The sequence below is a fragment of the Oryctolagus cuniculus genome, chromosome 1 (genome assembly GCF_051225735.1).
Source record: "Oryctolagus cuniculus isolate XC-2025 breed Fujian yellow rabbit chromosome 1, ASM5122573v1, whole genome shotgun sequence".
In the NCBI taxonomy this organism is placed as follows: Eukaryota; Metazoa; Chordata; class Mammalia; order Lagomorpha; family Leporidae; genus Oryctolagus; species Oryctolagus cuniculus.
Window position 1 is genome coordinate 224,880,415 of NC_142867.1, and position 23,758 is coordinate 224,904,172.

Genomic DNA, 23,758 nt, shown 5'->3' on the forward strand with positions numbered 1-23,758 from the left:
TATTACTTAATCTTCGCATGGATACCCTTTAATCCAAAATTAGTGCTGGAAAAGATTTAAAGACAGTCAGTGGCCTCTATTTTCTTTACTAGGGATCATTTACACACTGAGAAGTGCACTATAGTTTCTAGACTGATCTTTGTGAAATATTAACCTTACCATGTCATTTCCTGGCTTATACTGTACTTGCTTTTAGAATAAAATTATGAGCATGACATGAAAAGCATGACTTGATAACTACTGATGATTCCAGACTCAAATCTCACCGTTCCCTGGGCCGGTGTTGTGGCATGCAGTGGGTTAAGCCACCACCTGAGGCACTGGCATCCCATAAGGGCACCAGTTCATGTCCTGGCTGCTCCACTCTTACCCAGTCCCCTGTTAATGGCCTGGGAAAGCAGTGGAAGATAGCCTAAGTGCCTGGACCCTTTCTGCCCACGTCAGAAACCTGGGTAGAGTTCCAGGTTCCTGGCTTTGGTCTGGCCTAGCCCCAGCCGTGTGGCTCTCTGGGGAGTGAATCAGCAGATGGAAGATCTTCCCTCTTTCTCTCTCTGTGTCTCTTCTTCTCTCTGTAATGCTGTCTTTCAAATAAATAAATAAATCTTTAAAAAAAAAATCTCACCATTCCCTATTCTGCAGTCACATATCCTCCACTTCCCTACTCAAGCCACCCAGACTTCAGTTCCCTCAGCAGGACAGACACAAACCCTCCCACCTCTGTGGTTTCTCACTTGCTCCATTTTCCTAGTGTGTTCTCCCCTCCCCCACCTGGATAATCCCTACTTGCTCTCAAGATTCAGAGAAAACTTCTTCCAGATAATCTTCCCTGACCTCCTCCCTCACCCCCTAAAAGTCTTGTCATAAATAGTCCCCTCATTGCTCCTACAGTACCCTGTCCATACCACTATGATGGCGCCTATCATTCAATGTCAAATTCTCTATATCGTTCACTACAATCTCAAGGATAGGAACTATGTCTTATTTGCCTATCACCTATCTAGCCCAGCACTAGATGCACAATGGGTTAATTAACAAATATCTGATAAATGAATAAAATAACCTTATTTTGTTAATAACACTGGGAAAATAGTGTTAATTTATTGACAAAAGCACACCATTTTCCCTACAAAAAGTCAAGCTGAACCATCTTAGTGAAGCATAGTTGAAGACCAATTTGAGCATGACAAGAAAAAAAAATCAGGACCTGATATTCTGTCTGGTTAAAAACCAAAAAAAAAAAAAGGAAGATGGAAAGAAAAGAGGAAGAGGAAGATACCATTGCAAATTGGTGAAGTAATAAAGAAATAGAAAGTAATAACTTCCTGATGCATGTGGCATTAGCCCCTGGAGAGTATTTAATCACTGATTTTAAGTGTGTATTTCTAAATAAGTGCTCTATTACACAAGATTATCAACTAAAAGATATATAGCAAAGAGAAATGTTTAATTTCTGATAACTGCTAAAAAAATCTGTTATTTAGGAGAAATACCATATGCTAAGAAACGTAATTCTCTAAAATAGCAAGTGTAACTTTTTTTGGCAACAAATATTGAGACCATTTAGAACTTTAAAAGTTTTATTCACAAATTAAAAATAATTAACAAATACAAAAGTACTATTTGGTCACAAAGCTTTTGTAGCTTCATATTGTTACTCACTATTGTCTCTATTTCTAACCAACTTACATTAGTTACACCAACGTAAAAAGTCCCAAGTTTTTGGCCCATTATTTGCCTTTAAATGTCATGTTGGCTAATATATAAGCTTACTCATAACAGATATGTAAGTCTTCTTGCCAGGAAACCAAACCACCATACAAATCAATTAGGCTAATAAAAAAATGAAAGTGAAATTAAAATGGACAGAGTACTATGGGAGGACATACTTTTTGCTTTCAAGTAAAGTACATAGTTTCTATTATGTATCTAAAGAAAAAGGTGGAAAACTGTAAACAAATCCATAGTCTGGACAGAAAAATCATGACTACAAATCAGAAAACAGAAGCAAAGGTTACAGGTGGGAAAAGATACATTAAAACTAACAGTGATTAGAAGGATACAGTAGAGCACATTACATTCAATCTACTTTCAGCATGTTATTTTGCCATGACAGAAAGAATTTCAAATATAAGACAGATCTGGGTTTGAATCTCAGCCAATCAGCACTTCCCAGTCATGTAACTACTGAGCAAACAATTATGTCAAAGTCCAGGTTCCTCACTTGTGAAATGCAGTGACTTATTATTTATCGCAAGAATTCAAAGAACTTGAGGTAGTGAAGAATTAAAAGGACTGGAACAATGAAGGTAAATAGGTATTCAAAATAAAACAAGAAGAACAGCTAACATTCAAAGGTCAGTTATGCCAGGAATTCTAAGTGCTTTACGTTTGTTATTATTTTATCCTTATAATAAACCTGTGAGGCAAACAGAACTATTACGCCCATTTTATGGATGGGAAACTAAGGCATTACCCAAGTTAACATAATAAAAACAAATGATAGAATAATAATTCAAATTTAGAAAGGCATGTTCTAGAGACTATAGCTATCATTAATAATAGTAATTCTTCAGTTAGCTTGAACAAAAGCTCTCTTTCAGTTTGACTTAATATCCTTTTCTCATTAAAAAGCTGACCTCTGAAAGCCCCAGAACTCTGGTCTACAGTATATCTCTACTATTCCACTACCCTTATACCAATCATTTCATAATTATGGTGCTCCATTTCTTCATTTCTTCAAAGTAAGATGCTATGGACTTAGATTACTAAATTTTTTTAAGGTTTATTTATTTATCTGAAAGGCAGAGTTACAGAGAGAGAGGAAGAGAGAGAGATCTTCCGGTGGTTCACTTCCCAAATCGCCACAATGGCCAGGGCTGGGCCAGGCTAAAGCCAAGAGCCTGGAACCTCATCCAGGTCTCACATGAGTGACAGGAACCCAAGAACTTGGACCATCTTTCTATTGCTTTCCCAGGCACATCAGCAGGAAACTGTATCAGAAGCAGAGCATCCAGGAGTCAACCTGGTACTCATACAGGATGCCAGCATTGCAGGAAGCAGCTTAAACTGCTGTGCCACAACATTGGACCCAGGTTACTAAACTTTTAAAACACACAAACAAGACAGTTTGCCCAACTTCTTCCCAGAATGGATATAATCTAAGGATATAGTTGGTTATGAAAAAAATAACAAGTGTGGCACTTTAGTCCATGTTTACGGCTAGTGACTGTTGTGATAGGTCTAGAAAAACATTCCAATTTGCCCTATCCCAGTTATGCTTCTGGAGAGTGAAAGAGGTAGTGAAAGATAAATAAAGCCTTTCTGTCCTCTTATTGTTTTGGTCCAGTTAAAATAATACGGAACTCTAGTCCCGGTCGGGGCGCCGGATTCTGTCCCGGTTGCCCCTCTTCCAGGCCAGCTCTCTGCTGTGGCCAGGGAGTGCAGTGGAGGATGGCCCAGGTGCCTGGGCCCTGCACCCCATGGGAGACCAGGAGAAGTACCTGGCTACCGGCTTTGGATCAGCACAGGGCGCCGGCCGCAGGGCACCGGCCACAGCGTGCCGGCCGCGGCGGCCATTGAAGGGTGAACCAACGGCAAAGGAAGACCTTTCTCTCTCTCTCTCTCTCTCACTGTCCACTCTGCCTGTCAAAAAAAAAAAAAAAAAATCTCTTAAAAAAAAAAAAAGAAAAAAATAATACGGAACTCTGACGTTGCCGTTCACATTCAAATCTTTCTGATAATATCATTCCTACAGGTAAATTACTTACAATTTAGGAACACTCACTTTGTAGATACTTACTGAAGACTTGCCACATGACAGGAATTAATCTAGGCGCTAGGGATATAATGTTTAAAAAGAGAGAGGAGAAAGAAAGAGCAAAGACAAAAATCCCTGCCGGAGTTGGTGCTGTGGTGCAGCAGGATCAGCTGCTGCTTGAGGCACCAGCAGCCCACATGGGAGAGTCAGTTCCGGTTTTGGCTGTGAAACAGCTCTCTGTTAATGTGCCTCGGAAAGCAGCAGAAGATGGCCCAAGTACCTGGGTCCCTGCCACCCACATGGGAGAAGCAGAGTTCAGGGGTCTTGACTTCAGCCTGGCCCAGCTCAGACCTTTGTGGCCATTTGGTGAGTGAACCATCAAATGGAAGATCTCTCACTCTCTCCTTCTCTGTCACTCTGTCTTTCCGATAAATAAAATAACTAATTTAAAAAAAAATCCCTGCATTTACGGAATCCAGTGGTGGTGAGTTTGGCAGATTTATGCTTCAATGCAGTTCAGCTATCTATTGAATATTTACTGTGTGCTGAATGCTATCACTGGTAGATGTTATGAAGTGCAAACATCAATAAGACATAACTATATAACTATATTTAAATCAAGCAATAAAGGAGTCAATTACATAAACAAGTAATACTTAAAACAGGAGTCCTTAAAAAGCAAGTAATCATGGCCAGTGTCATGGCAGCACAGGTTAAGCCACAATCTGCAAAGCTGGCATCCAACATAGGTGCAAATTCAAGTTCCAGCTGCTCTACTTCCAATCCAGCTCTCTGCTAATGTGCCTGTGAAAGCAGTAGAAGATGACCTAAGTGCTTAGTGCTTGGGCCCCTGCACCCACATGGAAGACCGGATGAAGCTCCTGCCTTCTGGATTTGGTCTGATCCAGACCCAGACATTGTGGGCATTTGGGGAGTGAACAAGTGATGGAAGATATTTCTGTTTCTCTCTTCTTCTCTTTCTAACTCTGCCTTTCAAATAAATAAAATAAATCTTAAAAAAAAGCAAATTGTTGGGGCTGGCACCGTGATACAGTGGGTTAATCCTCTGCCTGCGCCACTGGCATCTCATATGGGCACTGGTTCTAGTCCCGGCTGCTCCTCTTCCAAACCAGCTCTTTGCTGTGGCCTGGGAAAGCAGTAAAGGATGGCTCAAGTGCTTGGGCCCCTACACCCATGTGGGAGACCAGGAGGAAGCACCTGGCTCCTGGCTTCGGATTGGCACCGCTCCTGCCATTGCAGCCATCTGGGGAGTGAACCAGTGGAGGGAAGACCTTTCTCTCTGTCTCTTCCTCTCACTGTCTGTAACTCTCTCTCTCAAACAAATAAATAAAATTTTAAAAAGTAGTCAAAAATATGTACAGTAATGTTAGAATGTATAAGGTAGAACAAGTAGGAGGCAGGATGAATATTTTTCATGAACAAATAAGTTTGTCAGATGGTCAATAAAAGGGGTGTGGTAGACATCTGTCATTCTCTTGGCAGCCTAGTATCAGCACAATTCCCCACTATCTTAGAATTGGTTCCTATTCAAGAAACTTCTGCTTATTTTAAACCTTGATACCCCAACACAGATGTTCATAATGTCAGATTCTTGTTTTCCTGGCCTCCCCTCAAGCCAATACATAGACAAGTAATTGAGGCTCCAACAATCAGATGCCTCATCACCTGGCTTGGAATTAGAAACCAATGATTCAAAGAAATGAGCATGAGTTATCTCTGGTGGTAGAGGGGACATGGATGCAATACGACAAATGGAATAGTACTTGCTATGGCAACCAGTACCCAGGGTTAGCAGTGTTGATGGTGGGGTGGGGACCTTTGGTTCTGCCAAGTACCATCTGGATATTTATAACAACATTCACGGGTTGTACAAAATTGTCAACTTAAAAATTAGCCTGCTATGGATTTATTGAATTTCCAGTCCCACCTGCAGTTGCCTTGGCAGGGCCTGACCAAATGATTTGTCAGGCCTTGTAGAGCCCACTGGCTGGACATTCCCCACCCCTGGACTGTAAACTGTAGCAGCTAATGTTGGTTGGCAGTTGTCAGAGACAAATTCAGTCGGTGTGACTGCAGATCACCTCTATCTTCATGGCCTCAATTTGGTTCTCCTGGAGATTCTGGTTTGAGTCCCCTGAACTCTTCAGTATCTTTTTAGTAACTCCATGTCTGATTAAATCCACATTGATTTCTGTTGCTTGCGATTATGACCCTATTTAAACTCAAGATAAAGGCATTCCAAGCAGAAGGGATGGCATTTACAAAGTGAGGAGAGCCCAGTCAGTTCAGTGGTGAAGAGGAGACTGAGCAACGTATGTGAATTTGAATCAAGGTTCCACATTTTACCAGTTATAGAAAGCATTTTTCAATTTATTTAACTCTCAAAACCTCATATTTCTTATAAGGTTCCTTTGAGAATTAAATGAGATTATGACAATTCATTTAAAGCTCTTAGTATCTGACAAAGAGTTAAGACCTTAGCAATAAAGATGATTGCTTTATTATCATCTTTATAATCAATGATAATGATGATAGGTATTATGCATAGAGGAAAATTCAAAAAGTTCATGAAAAAGTACATATTAAGAAGAAACTATTCAGGGATTTCAATTTTTATGCCAAAATTATCTTCTATTAAATTTAGAAGTCCCCTCAAATACAAAATTTGATTCTGCTAGATTTTAAAACACAAGGAAAGGAGTGTAGGAAATAAGAATGGAGAAAGTTCAGAGAAACTTTAAGTCATATTAATGAACTTGAACTTTATGGGATAGGATTACTTCAATGATAAGAAATAGGAGGATTATATTGAAACATAAATATTATATAAAATTAGCTAGAATGGTATGATTAGGTTCTGCATTGTCTGTGCATTCTTCACACCTCCCCACTGTACTTGTGTACTTGCAGGATACAATACTTGTTATTTTTGAATACTGATGCCATACAAACTGAAGCTATTCTAATAAACACAAATCCTACAAAATTTTACATATTAATTGCCAATATGTTTTGCAATTGGATAAGATGGGGCTGAGTGTATCCTTGAAATAATTGTATAACTATTCCTTTGCCTGACCTGAGACAAGCAAACCCTGAGTGAGGAGGGAAGTTTATAAAAAGGAGTAAGGGAAATAAATCCTGAAGTGACTGGCAGAAGTGAAAATCTTGTTTGCAAGTCTGATGTTCTTTTATGATTTTTATATGGCCAACTATCACCTGGTTTTTTTTTACAGCATATTGTCATGCATCAGCATCTTAATCTAGAGTCCGTAGTAAGTTAGAGATGAGAGGTTTTATTGTCATTTACCATGCGGTAGTACTTGCCAAATGCTAGTAAGAATTACATTGTCTCTACTGGCACCCACCCTCCAGTACTGATTAGACAATCGCATGCACAGCGTCATTCAGTTCTGCTTTACATGAACCATGCTTTTCTACCTTATTTCCACCACTATCTCCTCCCTCCACCCCCACTCCACACCCCGATCTGCTTTGAGAAGCATGCTTTGATCCAATTTTTATTTTCACAGTAGCTAATCAAGTAAACCTTGATCACTGTCTATAACTCAGAACCGTACTGAGAGAAAAAGCTGGAATTTGGTAGGGGAGGTAATAAAAACAGAAACCAAAATGTGTTCTGCTTCCACTGACTGCTTTATTTCATTTTCTGCTACTTCCATCTGCTTTGGTAATGCAGCCCACTTTAGCAAAGGGGAATAAAGTACACAGACTTCTGAGTCAGAGTCAGGTCTGAATTCTAGTTCCAATACTCAAGAACCCTATTAGGTAGGTGCTATAAACTTATGTTTCAGGGGATGGTATTGAAGCCCAGGGACATAATAGGACTTGGACTTGCATGTGAATTTTGTATTTGACATGCTTTCAAAACTACCAGTGTTGTTACATATATATAATTGAGTGGCTTTGTCTTTCCACAGGCCCAATCTTATTTTCACTTTACTAGGTCATCTGTGGCTAAGGCTTGACACCTACCAAAAATCCAGAATATACACCTGTCAAAACAAGACAATGGCTGTTTCAAGGCTGTTTGTAGTGTCCTATCTTTGCATTTATTTTTTGAAAATAGCTTCCAGTAGTCCAGTGCTGAGCAGTAGCTTCACTGCTCTATCTGGCAACATGACACATGCTAATTCCTGCCTGACCTGGGCCACTCTTGAAGGACAAAAAGGAGCCTTTGCCTCAAACATATGGTCCCATCTTGTACCTTAAAACCACTTATAAAGCAAGGTTCATCTTGACAACGTGTAACTCTTCTTGATTAGCAATGTGTTAACAGTCTCCAGACTGTGTAAAGGAAGCTGTTAAGTTTATTCATCTAGAATTAACAAAGTTCTCCCTACTATTTTTCAAATACACTGAATAGATAATAAAATGGTATTAATAATGATAGCTTTCAGTGGATGTTTACTATGCTGATTATTAGTTTATATGGCAATCATTAAATATTGAGTTCTATACATATTAATTTAATAATCATTCAATAACAGTATGCTTCATATGGCTTTGATTTCCCAGTTCAAAATTCAGAGAACAGAGATCATTATGTAAGGTAGACAGCAGTTTCCTGAAGGCCAGAGCCATCCTTTGGCATATCCTTTTAGCATAGCACCTAGGCTTTTTGGCAATGGATAAGCCAGGCAGATGGGCACCTTGACTTCTCTCACCACAGGACTAAAAATACCAAATGCCTGGCTCGGTTCCAGACTCTTTTGGGCTTTCAGGGGCCATTTGAATTCAAGAAAAAATCATACTTGGCTGGAACAAACAAAAGAAAAATAAGTCACTGGTTTGGTTCTGCCAGAGAGTACCAAGTCTCAACTAAAGCATTGTACAAAGTTTTAGATCACTATCCAAAATAGATTTATATTCTTTTTGATGACATGGAAAATAATGCAATTGTGGTGAATTTTTTTTTCCCATTTTGGTCTGTCACATATTTGACTTTTCCAGAAGAGTGCTAAATCCAATTCACATTTCCGTTTTCATAACAAATAAGTGACCTCATTTATTGCTGTGAGAGGTGGAGCAATATATGCGGTAATAAAAAGTTTCATGGGATAGCTTTTTTTCTGTAACTATTAGGAGGCACCTAATATGGTAATTTGAATATAGCAAAGACCCAAAGTTTCATAATTTACATTATTAGTGATAGCAAAACAGTACTACTTTCAAACTAATTTAGATTTCTCATTTCCAAAACATTAAAATATTTGAAATTTAAAATTAATATATCCATACACAATAATTTCCTTTTTTTAAGATTTTTTTTTTAATTTATTTGTTTGAGAGGTGGTGTTACAGACAGAGAGAGGGAAAGAGAGAGAGAAAGGTGACAGAGAGACAAAGAGAAATGGCCATAACAGCCAGAGCTGGGCCTATCCGAAGCCAGGAGCCAGGAACTTCTTCCAGGTCTCCCATGCAGGTGCAGGGGCCCAAGTATTTGGGCCATCTTCCACTGTTTTCCCAGGCCATAAACAGAAATCTAAATCAGAAGTGTAGTAACCAGGACATGAACAGGCGCTCCATATGGGATACCATGCCACAGCAGAGGCTTAACCCACTATGCCACAGTGCCAGCCTTATAATGCTTTCAATGGCAGAGAGGAGGATAAAATAAATGTTGATGTAAAAAAATTCTGTGGTTACCACAAAGTGTTAACTTTAGTTATTTATTGGTTCATTTTTATCTTTATATTGCTTATATTTTCTAAAATGAACATATTAAAGATTTACAAAACACAACTTATTCATGTTGTGAGTTCAATATGACATAAGAATTATTTTCTCAGGCTATAATGGGAAGAAAAGTAATACTAAAAGATCTCAAAGCTTTGGAAAATACAACATAATTACCTATAAATTATACATAAACTATAAAATACAAAAAATGTATTTTATATAAAGTAGGTATGTAAATTCATGTTTATTTTTTGTTGTGTTTAATCAAAATTATTTTATTCCCATTATATTATAAACTCATACAAACCACATATTCTGGAAAGAATACCAAAAAAAATAGCTTTAATTATATAAAGCCTTTGTGTTTAAGGAAAGCTCAAGGTAATTTACATGTGCTACTTCTCAAAGGCCATGAGACACTGGAAGTAATAGTTTTCATTTTAGGGAAACTAAATCACAAAGTCATTTTTTAAAAATGTGTTAAATAGCTCACAAAGTAAATGAAAAGAAAGACTATAATTTAGTTCCTACTGCCATTCCACCGATTAGCTGGACTACTCAGACCTGCCTCTATGGACAAGTTGAAACAACAAACTAACTTAAAAATTAAAACAAGTTGAACAGGATAAGTTTGCAAGCAATATACCAGTGATTCAGTATAATAATACCCAACAGCTAGATTGCTTTGTGTTGTTGGTACAGTGTATAACTATTCATTAACCCATGCTGCATCAATGATGGAACCATCCTTTTAATATTGATCATACAGAACTGATCATTCAAAAACACTATACAAGTATAATGAATACAGAGTCAAATAAAAAACCTATAGTCAAAAATGTTCAATGCCTTCCTCCAATCAAGCCTCAATAAAAAAAAAAAAAAAAAAAAAAAAAAAAAACAGGATAAATATGTTGGAATGCCAAGCATTGCCATTCTTCCCTCATTATTTTCAGTAACCCTTTTTTTTAATTTTATTTAGGTTATACAAGTTTCACATATTTCATGATACTTCCCCCCAACCCTCCCTCCCATCCAAGCTTCTTCCTCCTCCCTCTCACATTCCCACTCTCAATTTTTACAAAGATCTATTTTTAGCTTACTTAATGATCATATAGTTAACCCTACACCAAGTAAAAGAATTCAACAAATAGTATGAAGAAAAAAAAAAAAAACACTGTTCCTCAACAGAACAGACAAGGGCTATAAACAATCATTGAATCTCAAAATGTCCATTTCATTTCTAAACATTACATTTTAGGTACCTCAGATCAGCGAAAACATGATATCTGTCTTTTTGGGACTGTTTATTTCACCAAGCATAATGGGTTCCAGTTACATCCATCTTGTTGCAAAAGACAGGATTTCTTTTTTTTTTAACAGCTGAGTGGTACTCCATAATGTACGTATACCATAATTTCTTTATCCAGTCAACATTGATGGACATCTAGGTTGCCTCCATATCTTAGTATTGTGATGCAATGAAAATGGGGGTACAGATAACTCTTTCAGATGCTGATTTCTTTTGGCAGTAATCCTTCTTAAGGTACCATTACATCCCTGTAAGTAACTGACAGGACTGAAGAGATCCTAAAAAACTATTCAGTTTGGGGCCACAGCTGTTGCATAGCAGGTAAAGCCACTGCCTGCAGTGTTGGCATCCCATACAGGCACCGGTTCCTGTCCCAACGGCTCCACTTCCGATCCAGCTCTCTGCTATGGTGTGGGAAAGCAGTAGAGGATGGCCCAAGTCTTTGGGCCCCTCCACCTTCATGGGAGACCCAGAGGAAACTCCTGACTCCTGGCTTTGGATCAGCGTAGCTCCAGCCATTGCGGCCAGTTGGGGAGTGAGCCAGTGGATGAAATTCCTCTCTCTCTCCCTCTCTCTCTCTCTCTGCCTCTCCTTCTCTCTGTGTGTAACTCTTACTTTCAAATAAATGAATAAAGCTTTAAAAAAGAAAAAACACTATTCAGTTCATCCAATTTCCTTTAGAGTAGATAGCATCTAAACTTAGCCTAAACTACTTTTTTCTTAGCTTTTTCATTTTATTTGAAGGGCAGAGAGGCAGAGACTGACATACAGATATGGAGAGAGATCTTCCATCCACTGGTCCACTCCCCAAATGTCACAACTACTGAGCTGGGCTCTGCCAAAGCCAGGAGCCTGGAACTCAATCCAGGTCTCTCATGTGGGTAGCAGGAACACAACTACTTTAGCCATCATCTGGTGCCTCTCAGAGTGCATATTAGTAGGAACCTGGAATTGGAAGCAGAGCCAAGACTAAAACTCAGGCACTCTGATATGACATGCCCTGAGTGGCATTTTAACAACTGTATCGATGCCTACTCCCATAAAATATATTTAAAGAAATTTTATCTTTAAAGATCAATTCCAAAATTAAAAAGAACTAGGGAATATAATGTTCTTTTTACAATCAACAATGTTACTCTCTTCTCTTTGCTCATATACATAAAAGCACTAGATTTAAAATAATAATAATAAATCAAACATGATCCCCTGTAATATGCCAGTTTCTAGGAAGCACAAAAGAATGAATAAGTTTCCAAAATAAGTTATCTAAAGAGTCTAAAATTTATTAAATAAAAGTCATTCAGGGGGGAATGGTGCTATGGCCTAGTGGGTAAAGCCACCACCTACAGTGCCAGCATTCTATATAGGCACCGGTTGGAGTCCTGGCTGTTCCACTTGCATCCAACTCCCTGCTAATGCATCTGGGAAAGCAGTGGAAGATGACCCGAGTCCTGAGCCCCTGCATCCATGTGGGACACCCGGAGGAAGCTCCTGGCTCCTGATCAGCCCAGCGCCAGCCTCTGTAGCCATTTGGGGAATGAACCAGCAGATGGAAGATAGATCTGTGTGTGTGTGTTCACACGTGTGTGTGTATGTGTCTGTGTGCCTGTAACTCATCCTTTCAAATAAATAAATCTTTAAAAAATAATCATTTAGGGGTGGGCATTTGGCCTAGCAGTTAACCACTTGGGATGTCCATATCTCACATCAGAGTGCCTGAGTTTGACTCTCAACTCTGCTCCTGATTCCAATATGTACCCTGGAAGGCAGCAAGTGATGGCTCAAGTAGTTGAGTCCTTGCCACCAACATGAGAGACTTGGATTGAGTTCCCAGAAACTGGTTTCAACCTGGCCCAGCCCCAGTCATTGAAGACATTTGAGGAGTGAACCAGTGAATGAGAGTTCTGTGTCTGTCTGTCTGTCTGTCTCTCTCTCTCTCTCTCTGTACCTCTCAAACCAAAAACATTATGTAGGGGCCAGCACTGTGGTGTAGAAGGTTATGCCTCTGCCTGCAGTGCTGGCATCCCATATGGATGCTGGTTCCTGAGTCCCGGCTGCCCACTTCCAATCCAGTTACCTGCTAATGTGCCTGGGAAAGCAGCAGAAGATGGTCCAAGTACTCGGGCCCCTGCACTCATGTGGGAGACCTGGAAGAAGCTCCTGGCTCCTGGCTTCAGCCTGGCCCAGCCCCGGCTACTGTGGCCTTCTGAAGAGTGAACCAGTAGATGGAAAATATCCTCTCTCTCTCTCTCTCTCTCTCTCTCTCTCTCTCTGCCTTTCAAATAAATAAATAAATCTTAAAAAGAAAAAAAAAATTATTTAACATTTCTCAGCCAGGTTCAAGATATTCCTACTCCTTATTGTTTACCCTGTGACTAGGCAGAACACATTCCTTTTTCCAAATGAATAAATCACCTCTTCTCTTGGAGCTTAGCTTTCTCCCTGGCAAGGTATCACATAGGACAGCTGTTATATTGCCAGTGTAAAAGCAAGCCCATCTGATCTAATTACAAAACATATGGACAGTCTGGAACCACACTTTTTGAGACTCCATATCTGTAAAGAAGGAAACAGTAAAAAAATCCTTTATTGGTAAAAGCTGTGAACAATGCCATGAATGCAAATTTTGCACAATTTAAACAAGATCTATTTCAACAAGCCACCTTTAACTAACTTTAAAGTGCATGTTTTATATTCCCAAGACAGAATGAAATGGAGAAAGAACCAGTTCTCTCTAACCTCTGGTGAAGAAATCAGTTAAATCTTCCCTAAAAGGACCAAATCTTAAATATGTCATCCTTATCCTATATCTAAGACTTGTCAGGCCTCAGGAATAGTCTCCCTTCTTGAAAATTATCATTCACTGAGACTAAGCAAGTATCTCTGATGTAGATCAAACTTGCTGGGTCAGCAACAGAAATTACCATTAAATGGCCCTGGGTAAAATCTGATTTGATCTCAAATAAGTAAAGGCTTACCAAGCTTACCATAACTTTGTATACATTTTTCCTCCCTTTATTTTTATGACTATAAAATTAAAATTAGATATAGCCAAAAAACTTTAAAAATTCAGAAAAACACAAATAAGGTAATTAAAATTGCCTATAACCCCATTACTTGGTCTTAGCCAATTATTTTGGCATGTCTTTCCTGTGTTACATTACTAATTATAATATAAGCATTTTAATGGCCACATAATAGTTCAGAGAGTGCCATAATTTCTTTATCATAGGATTTCAGTGTAGAATTTCTATTTCAAAAATTGTTACTGAAAGAATAAACCCAATATAAAAATCAGAAGAGAATAGAGTTGATTATAGAGTCTGGATGGTGATATGAGTGTAAGAGGTTGAGTGTTAGGTATGGAAGGTATACAAGAAGGTTTACTTAGCCTCTCCAGTCTCTACACTAGCTCCCAAATCTGTCTGAAAAACAAACAAACAAACAAACAAAAAATCAGGGCTGGCCTTGTGGTGTAGCCAGTAAAGCTGTTGCCTGTGATGCAGGCATTCCATTTAGGTGCCTGTTCATGTCCTGGCTGTTCCACTTCCAATCCAGCTCCCTGCTAATGGCCTGGGAAAACAGCAGAAGATGTCCCAAGTACTTGGGTCCCTGAACCCATATGGGAGACCCAGGAGTTCCTGGCTCCTGGCTTCAGTCTTGTTCAACCCTGGCCATTGTGACAACTCAGGGAGTGAACCAGTGGATAGAAGACCTTTGTTCCTCCCCATCTCTCTGTAACTCTTTTAAGTAAATAAATCTTAAAATACATACACACACACACACACACACTTCTAATCTCTCATTTTATAGATGAAAATTAATTGCCCAAGATTATCAACCTAGTAAAAACTTTGGATCTCATATCTTACTGACATGTGTTCAACTTTTCCAACTTAGCTACTCTTTCTACAAAAGTCAACAGCTGTTCATTTGTCTATTGTTGCTCTTTTTTTAATTAAAAAAAGTAGAAAGGACAAAGTAATATAGCAAAAAATAAAATGAATACATGCAATATACTATATCTCAAAGAGTTCCATTTTCCCTAAGTAGGTTCCAACATTACTATGTGCAAAGGAGTAAAAAAGGAAAAACATTCATTTCTAAACTAAAAGGAAAAAACCCTATGATTGCATTATTTTTCTCAAGAACATTCTGTATGTCTAGCGTAACTACAAATCATTTCTTCTTCACTTACTGAATCACTGTTGAGAATCTATTTTGGACCAGACAGGAGGAAACAAAAGAAACAGATGCATCTGCCTTCATGGAGTCTGTAAGCTTGATAGGCTTGGGCAAACTAATACTTTTAACTTTACGAATTCTAGTATTTGCCATGGGTAAGACAGGGATAATAATATTTAACTACTGCGTTGTCTAAGAATTAACTAACTCAGTGTATATAAAAACAAAATCCTCGGCTAGGTAATCAGGTATACAGTAATATTAGTTAATGTTAATTACCTTCTTTGCCAAAGTGTTAAAATAACAGACTGGAAATGAGAGATGGGAAAGTACTAAGTCTCTTAGAAAATACTAAGCATGCTAAATTGAGACAATAAAAGGTGAAGTAGCAACTTTAGATAATTCCAAAAGATTCCTACACCAAGAAAGGAGAATAGTTCAACATGAAGATATGAAATTTACGATAGCCCTCTCAGTAAGTTTCATGGTTCACTTTATCTCTGTCACAATTTACTTTCAATTACTACTGGGCTCTTTCTAAAATATTCAACTCAGTGTAGTGCTTAGGACAGAAAATATTTTTTTAATCCTCTTCTCCAAATACCATTTTTCCATCCTTTAAATATGGGCAACCAAATCAGTCAAAGATTCACACTCCACCAAATAAGCTTAAAGGACAACAGTTGGAAACGCAAAATATCAAATGTGAAACACATCAAAATTTTGTAAAGATTTGGTCAATATTCTCCAAGAGAAGTACAGGGGACAGAAGCTAAGCCTTTTTTCCACTCATGTAATACCCAGAAATCCACAAAGTATGGAAGGTAAAGTCTTCAGATTTTTAAGAGCAGTTTGTGAACTCTAACGCAATGCACAATTGTTAATTATTAGAAGCACTCTGCTCATTATTAACCATAATTATATTTCTACAGGGGAATGCTGTCATTCAAAAGATCAAACATTTGTTTCTCAACCAAATTAAGCCTTTTATATTGGTAAGCATCCCAAATCCACCTACCAACAGAAACAACTCATAATTTTCATACATAGAAAAAGAAATCTGACACTTATTCAAAATACTTGATTTTTTAAGAGGCAGTTTTTCCCCTTGTTTTTTCTCAGGAGAAGAAAAAATAAAAAGCTGGGCAATATAAAGCAGTCTCCTCAGAGCAAAAAGAATTTTTTTTTTTCAAAAAGAGAAAATTAATACCATGTTCTGAATATTGTGTACATGATGACATCTTCTTAAAATTGGGCATAATTATCTAAATTAAATAAGACTAAAAGCAAGTCAATAGGAAAGAAATTGGAGTCACAGAGAAAGACAAGTTTTGTTCTGAGTGCAAAGTGTTCAACCCTGTGCACCCTGATACCAGGACATCTTCAAGGGCTTTTTGTTCCTCAAGAAAGACTTCTTGGAAGAATTGGGCTTTGAGGAGCCACTGAAGGGGGACAAAGTGGTAAATTGTTAAATAGAGAGAGCAATTTGGTTCCTTAAAGAACGTGGAAAGGATGGATAGGGTAAGAATTAGAAACAAGAGAGGGACATATAGAGGAATTTAAATTGAAAAAAATGAGCAAGCAGAATGGAGAAAAGATTTTCTTATTTCGAAGAAAAAGCAATAGGGAAAGATTTCTTCTGACAATAACTAACTGTGGAACAGTGGCATTACTAACAGCCATTATTTTGACATAAATTTATCACATGTACTTAGATATACCTAAAAGAATAGTTATTTCGAGTAAATCTTTACTGTAATTCAAACACATATGTATCCAGACATAACCTTTTTTGTCACAGTTTTTTAAAAACATCTCCCTTTAAACTTCCTAATTCAGTTAGGGTAGTTGTCTATAGTGAAAAACATATAAATCAAAATGTATCCTTGTAAAAAGACTAAGTGATCACAATAGAGGTACCTGTAATATAATATCAACATTAGTAACAAATATTTTCATAGCATACCTACAGAAAACAAAAATCAAGATCAAAGCAGAGAAGTATGAATTAAAGCTATTTACAACTAAAAATATCATCTAACATTGTCTTTCAGCTCAACAAGATCTTCTGTTTTATTCTCTTCTGATCTGTTAATGCTTTAGAGCAGTAATCTCAGTACCCATAATTTACTCATCAGTAAAAACAGCACTGTGATACTTTTCTTCCATTCTTTTTATAAGGGTGCCAGGACGTCTGGAAGTTAATGTATACATGTTTAGAAATGCTGAGATGAAAAGTAATGCACACTTTAATTTTATGGTTCTTTAAAAGACTCAAGATAAAAAGACCTAGTCAAATTATTTCAATGTGTAAATTTTCAACTAGCCAGAAGGCTTTCCGGCAGTCATAATTTAGAAGATTTGAAACTAATGTTCTGGAGTTGAACTATGCTGTTTCAAAAACTAATCAGACTAAGAAATTTCTATGGAAAGCTAGGCACTTGGGCCAGGAATAAGATACAGTAAATTTGAGAAATCCCTGGGCCAGGCCTTTAAAAGAATACAGACAAATTGCTCCATCACAAGCCAGAACAGAATCTAATTAATAGAAGAATAAGAGCTATAATTTAATGTCACCATTGCAAAACATGGTAAAACAAAAAATTTGAGGAGGTGGGTGAATGAATAGCATATAATGAAATGAAATGCCAAAAACAAAGAAATTTTCTCACGTTAACATACAAAAACTCATATTTTTGCAAAATTGCTTCCTACTCTTCTATTTTAGGCAAGTATTTTCTTTTTTTTTCCCCCTTTCAGAGACTCCTCATTTGAAAAAAAAAAATTATTTATTTGAAAGGCAAAGAGACAGACACACACACTGACAGACAGACCTCCCACCTACTCAATGGTTCATTCCCCAGATGCCCAGAACAACCAGTGCTGGGCCAGGCCAAACCCAGAAGCTGTGAAGTCAATCCAGTTCTCCCACTTGAGTGGCAAAGACCCAATCACTGCAGCCATCACATGTTAACTTTCAGGATGCACGTTAGCAGGGAGCTGGAATTGGGAGCAGAGCTGGGACTGAAACACAGACAGTGATATAAGACACAGGCTTCCCCAGAAGTGTCTTAATCCCTAAACCAAATGCCCAGCCCAAGCAATTATTTCTTTAAATGCTAATAATACAGATTCTGGAGCCAGAATGATTAGGCTCTACCACAGCTTGGCTTCTCTGGGCCTGGGTTTCCTTATAAAGTCTATAAAACAAGGGGTAATAATAGTACCAAACTGCTCCGATGATTAAATGAGTTACTATACTTAAGACAACTTAGAATAGCACCAGAAACATAGCAAGCGTGTTTGCAGTATTCCAGTGGTCCACAGTCCATCAAATCCGATGTTAAAAGTCAGAATCTCCAAAACCAAACATTTTTCTGTAACTCATTTGTTTCATATACCTACCCTGCCCTATATACACCCGGAATCAAAATCTGACCTGATCAAATGCTACTTATAATCTCTATTTATCCCACTCAATATGCATTTTGCTGCAAAAATCTTAACGTGTTTGATTACAGTATGCTGTATCAGCTTCACTGGAATGTATCTGTTAACATTTTAAAATCTGGAAAATTTTCAAGTCTAAAATACATCCTACATCAAAGGTTTTGGATAAAAGACTGTAGACCTGTATTATCTCTGCAGCTTGTGCAGTTTCGGTTCCTTTACAGTATGTGACACCTTAAAAAACCACAAGTAATAAGACCCTGAACCTAGTAGTAAACAATGTTAGGATGAAAAAAAAATTTTCCCAATACAGCTAGGAGGACCCTATATTCCCAGAATGTTCCTTTCAAATAGAATGCATTTATAAGATTTTATTTACATGTTGGAGTAATCGAGCGTTTTCAAACTTTAAATTCTAGGGTTTGCTTAAACAAAATCTACTCTCATAATTTAGATCTAAAATAAATAATTAAAGCTCTTTGGAGAACAAAATGTATGTTGAACATGCATAGCAAATCACAAAACTTTAGAGCTGAAAGAAATCTTTGGGAACTAAATTATTCTCTGTCCCTTTCCAAACTGGTTTATCATCCATAACTCTCCGAAAACTCTCCGATATGAGACAATAATAGCATGCTCTAACTAATCCTTAAATTCTGTCCATAGGATCACCCTATAGGGAAATGTGAGTAAATTGGGAGGAGTACACTGACAGATTGGGATCTACAAAGAATTACTTAAATCTAACACAATCAACCTAAGTTTGGTAAATGTCTCTGGTTATACTTTAGAAAATTACAAGAATTTCCAAGTTGAGAAAAAAGGAAGGACCGTGCAGCACATATTTAGAAGACAAGGAAAAAAAAAAAAAGACTCAGCTATCTTAATGGGCTCAGTGAGTCAACAACGGAATGTGGCTGCTGAAAAAGCTACTGTGACAGGGACTAACTACATCGACAGCACTATCACCTCCAGAAAGAACACTCTGGCTCAGCATCTGGAGCATTAGGTTCAGCTTTGCTCCACGTTTTGGAAGAGACACAGAAAGACTGAAAAAGCCCAGAAGAGAGGTGACCAGGATGGTAAGGGAATTTGAAACCACGTCACATAAAGACTAGCTGAAGGAGCTGACTTGAGGGAGTATGATCACTGTCCCAAAATCCCTGAAGAACTGTCACCGCACAGAGAAAGCTGACCTGGTCTGCATGGCCCCAAAGGGTAGCACCAGACCGATCAGTGTAACTACAGGGGAAAATATCTCCACTAAGCCCATGGAAGGACTAAGGGCCCATCTAACCTTAAAGGTCCATAATTAAAAAAAAATCAAACATTTATATCAGTATCTTACTAATTATCATGACTCTCTAGTATCATAATATCTTCCTTCACTCTTCTTAAAATGTCCCATCCAGTCAACCAATCAGCAGAACGTTTTGCCAGGTTTGGGAAAAGAAAGTGCCTTCTTGCTGTGCAATTAGTTTCAGCTTGCAGATCAATGTCCCTGTAAACAAAAGAAGGCCCTCATTGAGGGGCAGGCAAGAACTCTCAGTTAGATCTCCAGGAAAGAAATTCTTATTAATTTAAAAAGCAGTTATAAGATTTCTCGAGCTGAATAGTATATTAGCAATAGTACTCTGTCTTTACAGGAACATTGAAACTAACAAATTCCCTACAGCCACCCCCAAATGCCAGGGAATTCAACTTTGCAAGCCAAACTTGCTCTCAAATTGAAATGGAAGCTTTCCCTCTGTTGTCAAAAAGAAATGTTTACTCTGTAAAGTCCAACAGAGCCCTGAGCTCAGGCAGAAAGTCTATACTTGACCATATCATTGGAAAGCCAAGACTGGGCTTACCTACGGCTGTCAATAAGCCTCCAAAATCAGTTCAGCTTCAGGGACCTAGGCACAGGCAACCCAGAGTTTCTTATTCACAGAAAAGACAAACTATAGAATATTTAAAACACAGGAGAGCTTCTGAAGTTGGACAACCTTCTAAAACTTCTGTCGCCCGAAGACCACCACAAACCAAATTTTATGTTAGTCCATAGAAGTTACTAAAAGCCTTGAACAACAGTTCAGATGACAAATATTAACAAATACAGCTTTATTTTAAATCAATTTGGATTCTAAAAAACTTGAGTCAAAGTTTTAGAGACTACAATGAATACATGATGGACTTAACAAGAACACATTCTTCTCTGTTTTTTAAAATGAATCCTAGAAGCAAGCTAAGTGTTCATAACTAGAGGATTGTTAAATAAATTAGGATACATTCTTACTATGGAAAGTGCAAATATTAAAAATAGGAAGACCAGACACCAACCACTGACATTAAAAAAGTCCACAATATCTAGTTAAGTGAATACAGCAAGTTGCAAAACAATATGCATAGAATCATTCATTTTTATTTAAAAAAAAACTATTCAAACTGTTATGTACATGCTTACATATATCCAGAAAAAAAATGTTTGAAAAAAGATCCAACGAACTGACAGTAGTAACTCAGGGACTGACTGGAACTAGCAGGCAGTGAAGGAGTGACTTTCACTTTTTCCTTTGTGGACTTCTGATTGTTCGTATTTTTGAAAGAAAAGGTTATTTTTGCAGTTTAAAAAAAAACAATACAAAAATAATGAAAGTTAAATAACATCAGTTAAACAGATTTACTTATGAGCTATTAACCAAAATAAGTAATACTGCTGCTTAAATGCTACAGTGTCCTGAAGCGCCAGAAAAACCTAATTCATTCTTTTTCTATTATATTTTACTAAAACAAACAGAAATAACCACAAGTCCCTACTAGGTTTCTCAAACACTTTTCAAGCCACACAAACACAGCCCTTCAGAAGCGTAGCTAACATACAGATGGTGCTTCCTCTGTACCAGGAGCTGTTCTAAGCACTATAAATGTGTAAGCTTAGTTAATCGTTACAGCACTCCTATGCGGTATTATTACCTCCATTTCACAGTTGAAGAAACTAAGGCCAGAGAAGTTAAATGACCCGCCCCCAAGCTTACGTAGCTCATAAAGGACAGAGGTAGGATGCAAACCTAAGAATGAACCCGAGTCCACATTCTTCAACCACTATGTTCCTGTCTCCCGAGTGACATGTCAGTCTCTGTAAGAAAGTCAAAACGGGTACAGGTAAAACCTTGCTAGCTACTAGACTCCTTGAAACTAGAAGAGATGCAAACTTGGCCCTCCGTGGGTGAATAATTCACATTCCTGCTTATGTCACTGCTAGGCTCCAACCCAAGGTGCAAGACTGTAGTGAGGCTCATAACCATGTGGGAAAATTCTCTACAAACTCAATTATAGTCTATACCTGACTCCCAGTAAATCACTGAGCCCAAGAATTAGGTCAGAGATCCAGCTAGACAACTGGCTTGGACTAATCTGCTCTCTAACTCAAAGCAGAACTCAGAGACTCCGGCTGAAAATGTTGTGACAGGTGAGTCTTATTTGTTTAGTTCCAGGCCCATCCTAGACATAAAGGAGGAAAGAAATGGAGTTGTCTCTAACTTCTCTTTGACTTCAACCAGCAGAAGGAAGAATCCCAAAAACTGGCATTTCTCAGCATTCGTAAAATTGAGCACACCACTGTAAGGGGACAAAAATGGCCACCTTGCTTAACTTGTGTTTTTGTGCAAACACACTGACCCTGGGAGTGACAAGAGAAAAAACAGGGTGCATGGAAGGGATTTAACCTAATTTATAAACCAGCTCAACCCAGATACACACCTGTCCCAACTGACCTGCCGAATCCTCCCGTTGGCATGGCAACCATGGTTTACAAAGCCTTTGTTATTTTTTTTATTTGGGGCCTCAAACGGTCTGTGCTACTGTTTGTAAACAAACCCTCCCCCCCCCCATATCTCTTCTACTTGTCACACACACCCTTGAATGTACATACACAAGAAGAGATGCACTAGGAAACTGGGGCTTTGGGAGGAACCCCTGATTCTCCGTTTTTGACCTCTGGGTTGACGGAGGTGCAGTGCTGGCTTCCAAACTTCCCCTAATAACCCAGGCGGGGAGGCTGCGTGAGTGAACGGAACCCAAAAGTTTGCGCCCATCCCAGGTCTCTGACCAAGGCCAGAGAGCCCTGCGGGAAAGAGATGCGACGCCTTTCACTCAGCAGCCGTCCCCTCCCGAAGGAGCCAGCCCAGGGGGGACAAAGCGTTTCCATATTGGGGTGGCGGGGGGGGGGAGGCTAGGTGGAGCTTGGACCTCCCATTGGGAGCCCGATTCTGGGGAGCCTTGGGGGGCGGGGGAGGAACGAGAAACAATCGATTCCAGCCAAGCGCCTGATCCAGATGCCGGGAGCGGGGTGAGGACCGGCAGCGGCCGGGGAGTGTCCGGCCAGTGAAGCAGGAGGCGGTGGGACTCACCTGGGGGAGGCGGAGAGGGGGCCTCGGTGGCAGGTGGGGTGGGTGGGACGCCGCCGCCGCCGCTGCTGCTGGGGAGAATGGGGGTTGGGGTCCCGGGAGTGGTCGGCGCCAGAACGGTGGTCGCTACGGGGGTGGTCGGCACCCGACCAGTAGTCGCAGACAGGGTGGTGGGCGCTGGTCTGGTCGGCGCCTGAGGGATGGTCGGAGTGCGTTCCCCCGCCCAGGGGGTGGTCGGCGAGGGGCCGACGGGCGCCTGGAAGGTGGTGGGAGCGGGTCCGGCCGTCGTCTGAAGAGGGGTGGTCTCCGGAGACTGGGCTGAGGAGGTCGCAGCCTGGGGACTGCGGGGAGATCCGGTCGTCGGGGCCTGTGCCTTAGAGAAGGGCTGGCTGGGCTCGCCTCGCAGCCCCGGGCCCGGCGACGCGTCCACCTGCCCCTCGGCCCCGCCGCCACCGGTGACATTCCCCACCGAGGCTGCTGAGGCGGCGGCGCAGCACAGCAGGGCGAGGCCGCACAGGCTCGGCAGGCTCCTCATGGCGCGCTCGACTCCGCCATTCATTCATTCAGCCAGTCGGTTGGTCAGTCATCTTCTCCCTGCAATTCGAACGAGAAAGCCGCCGCAGGCGCCGCCGCCACCGGGCGCACCATCGCCACCTCCCTCTGACAGGCGGCCGGCCCCGCGGGCGGGCCCCAGCGCGGAGGGAGCGACCGGGCCGATCGCTGACAGCCCGCCCTCCTCGATTGGCAGCAGCGCCCCACCAATGAGAGGCCACGCCAGCTCACGTGACCCAGCCTCTTTGTAGCCTCGCGGACCAATCAGAGAACGCCGAAGGGAGGGGGCGGGAAGTAGGGCGGGAGGAGGGTGGCGCGAGTCCCGCTCCAGCCGGCCGGGCTCGCTGCGGCCGCGGCTTTGTCTGCCCAAAGAGCGGGGCGAGGGCCTCG

General features: G+C 39.9%; 1 protein-coding gene across 1 annotated transcript in view; it reads right to left on the reverse strand.

Moving 5' to 3' along the window:
* The window catches only part of MEGF9 (multiple EGF like domains 9), a 111,536-nt gene extending 87,986 nt beyond the window's left edge, over nucleotides 1–23,550 (reverse strand). The window contains exon 1 of the mRNA XM_002720506.6: nucleotides 22,820–23,550. Within this exon, the coding sequence (XP_002720552.1) occupies nucleotides 22,820–23,375 (556 nt within the window). The 5' untranslated portion in view covers nucleotides 23,376–23,550. The remainder of the gene's footprint in view (nucleotides 1–22,819) is intronic.
* Between the last annotated feature and the right edge of the window lie 208 nt (nucleotides 23,551–23,758).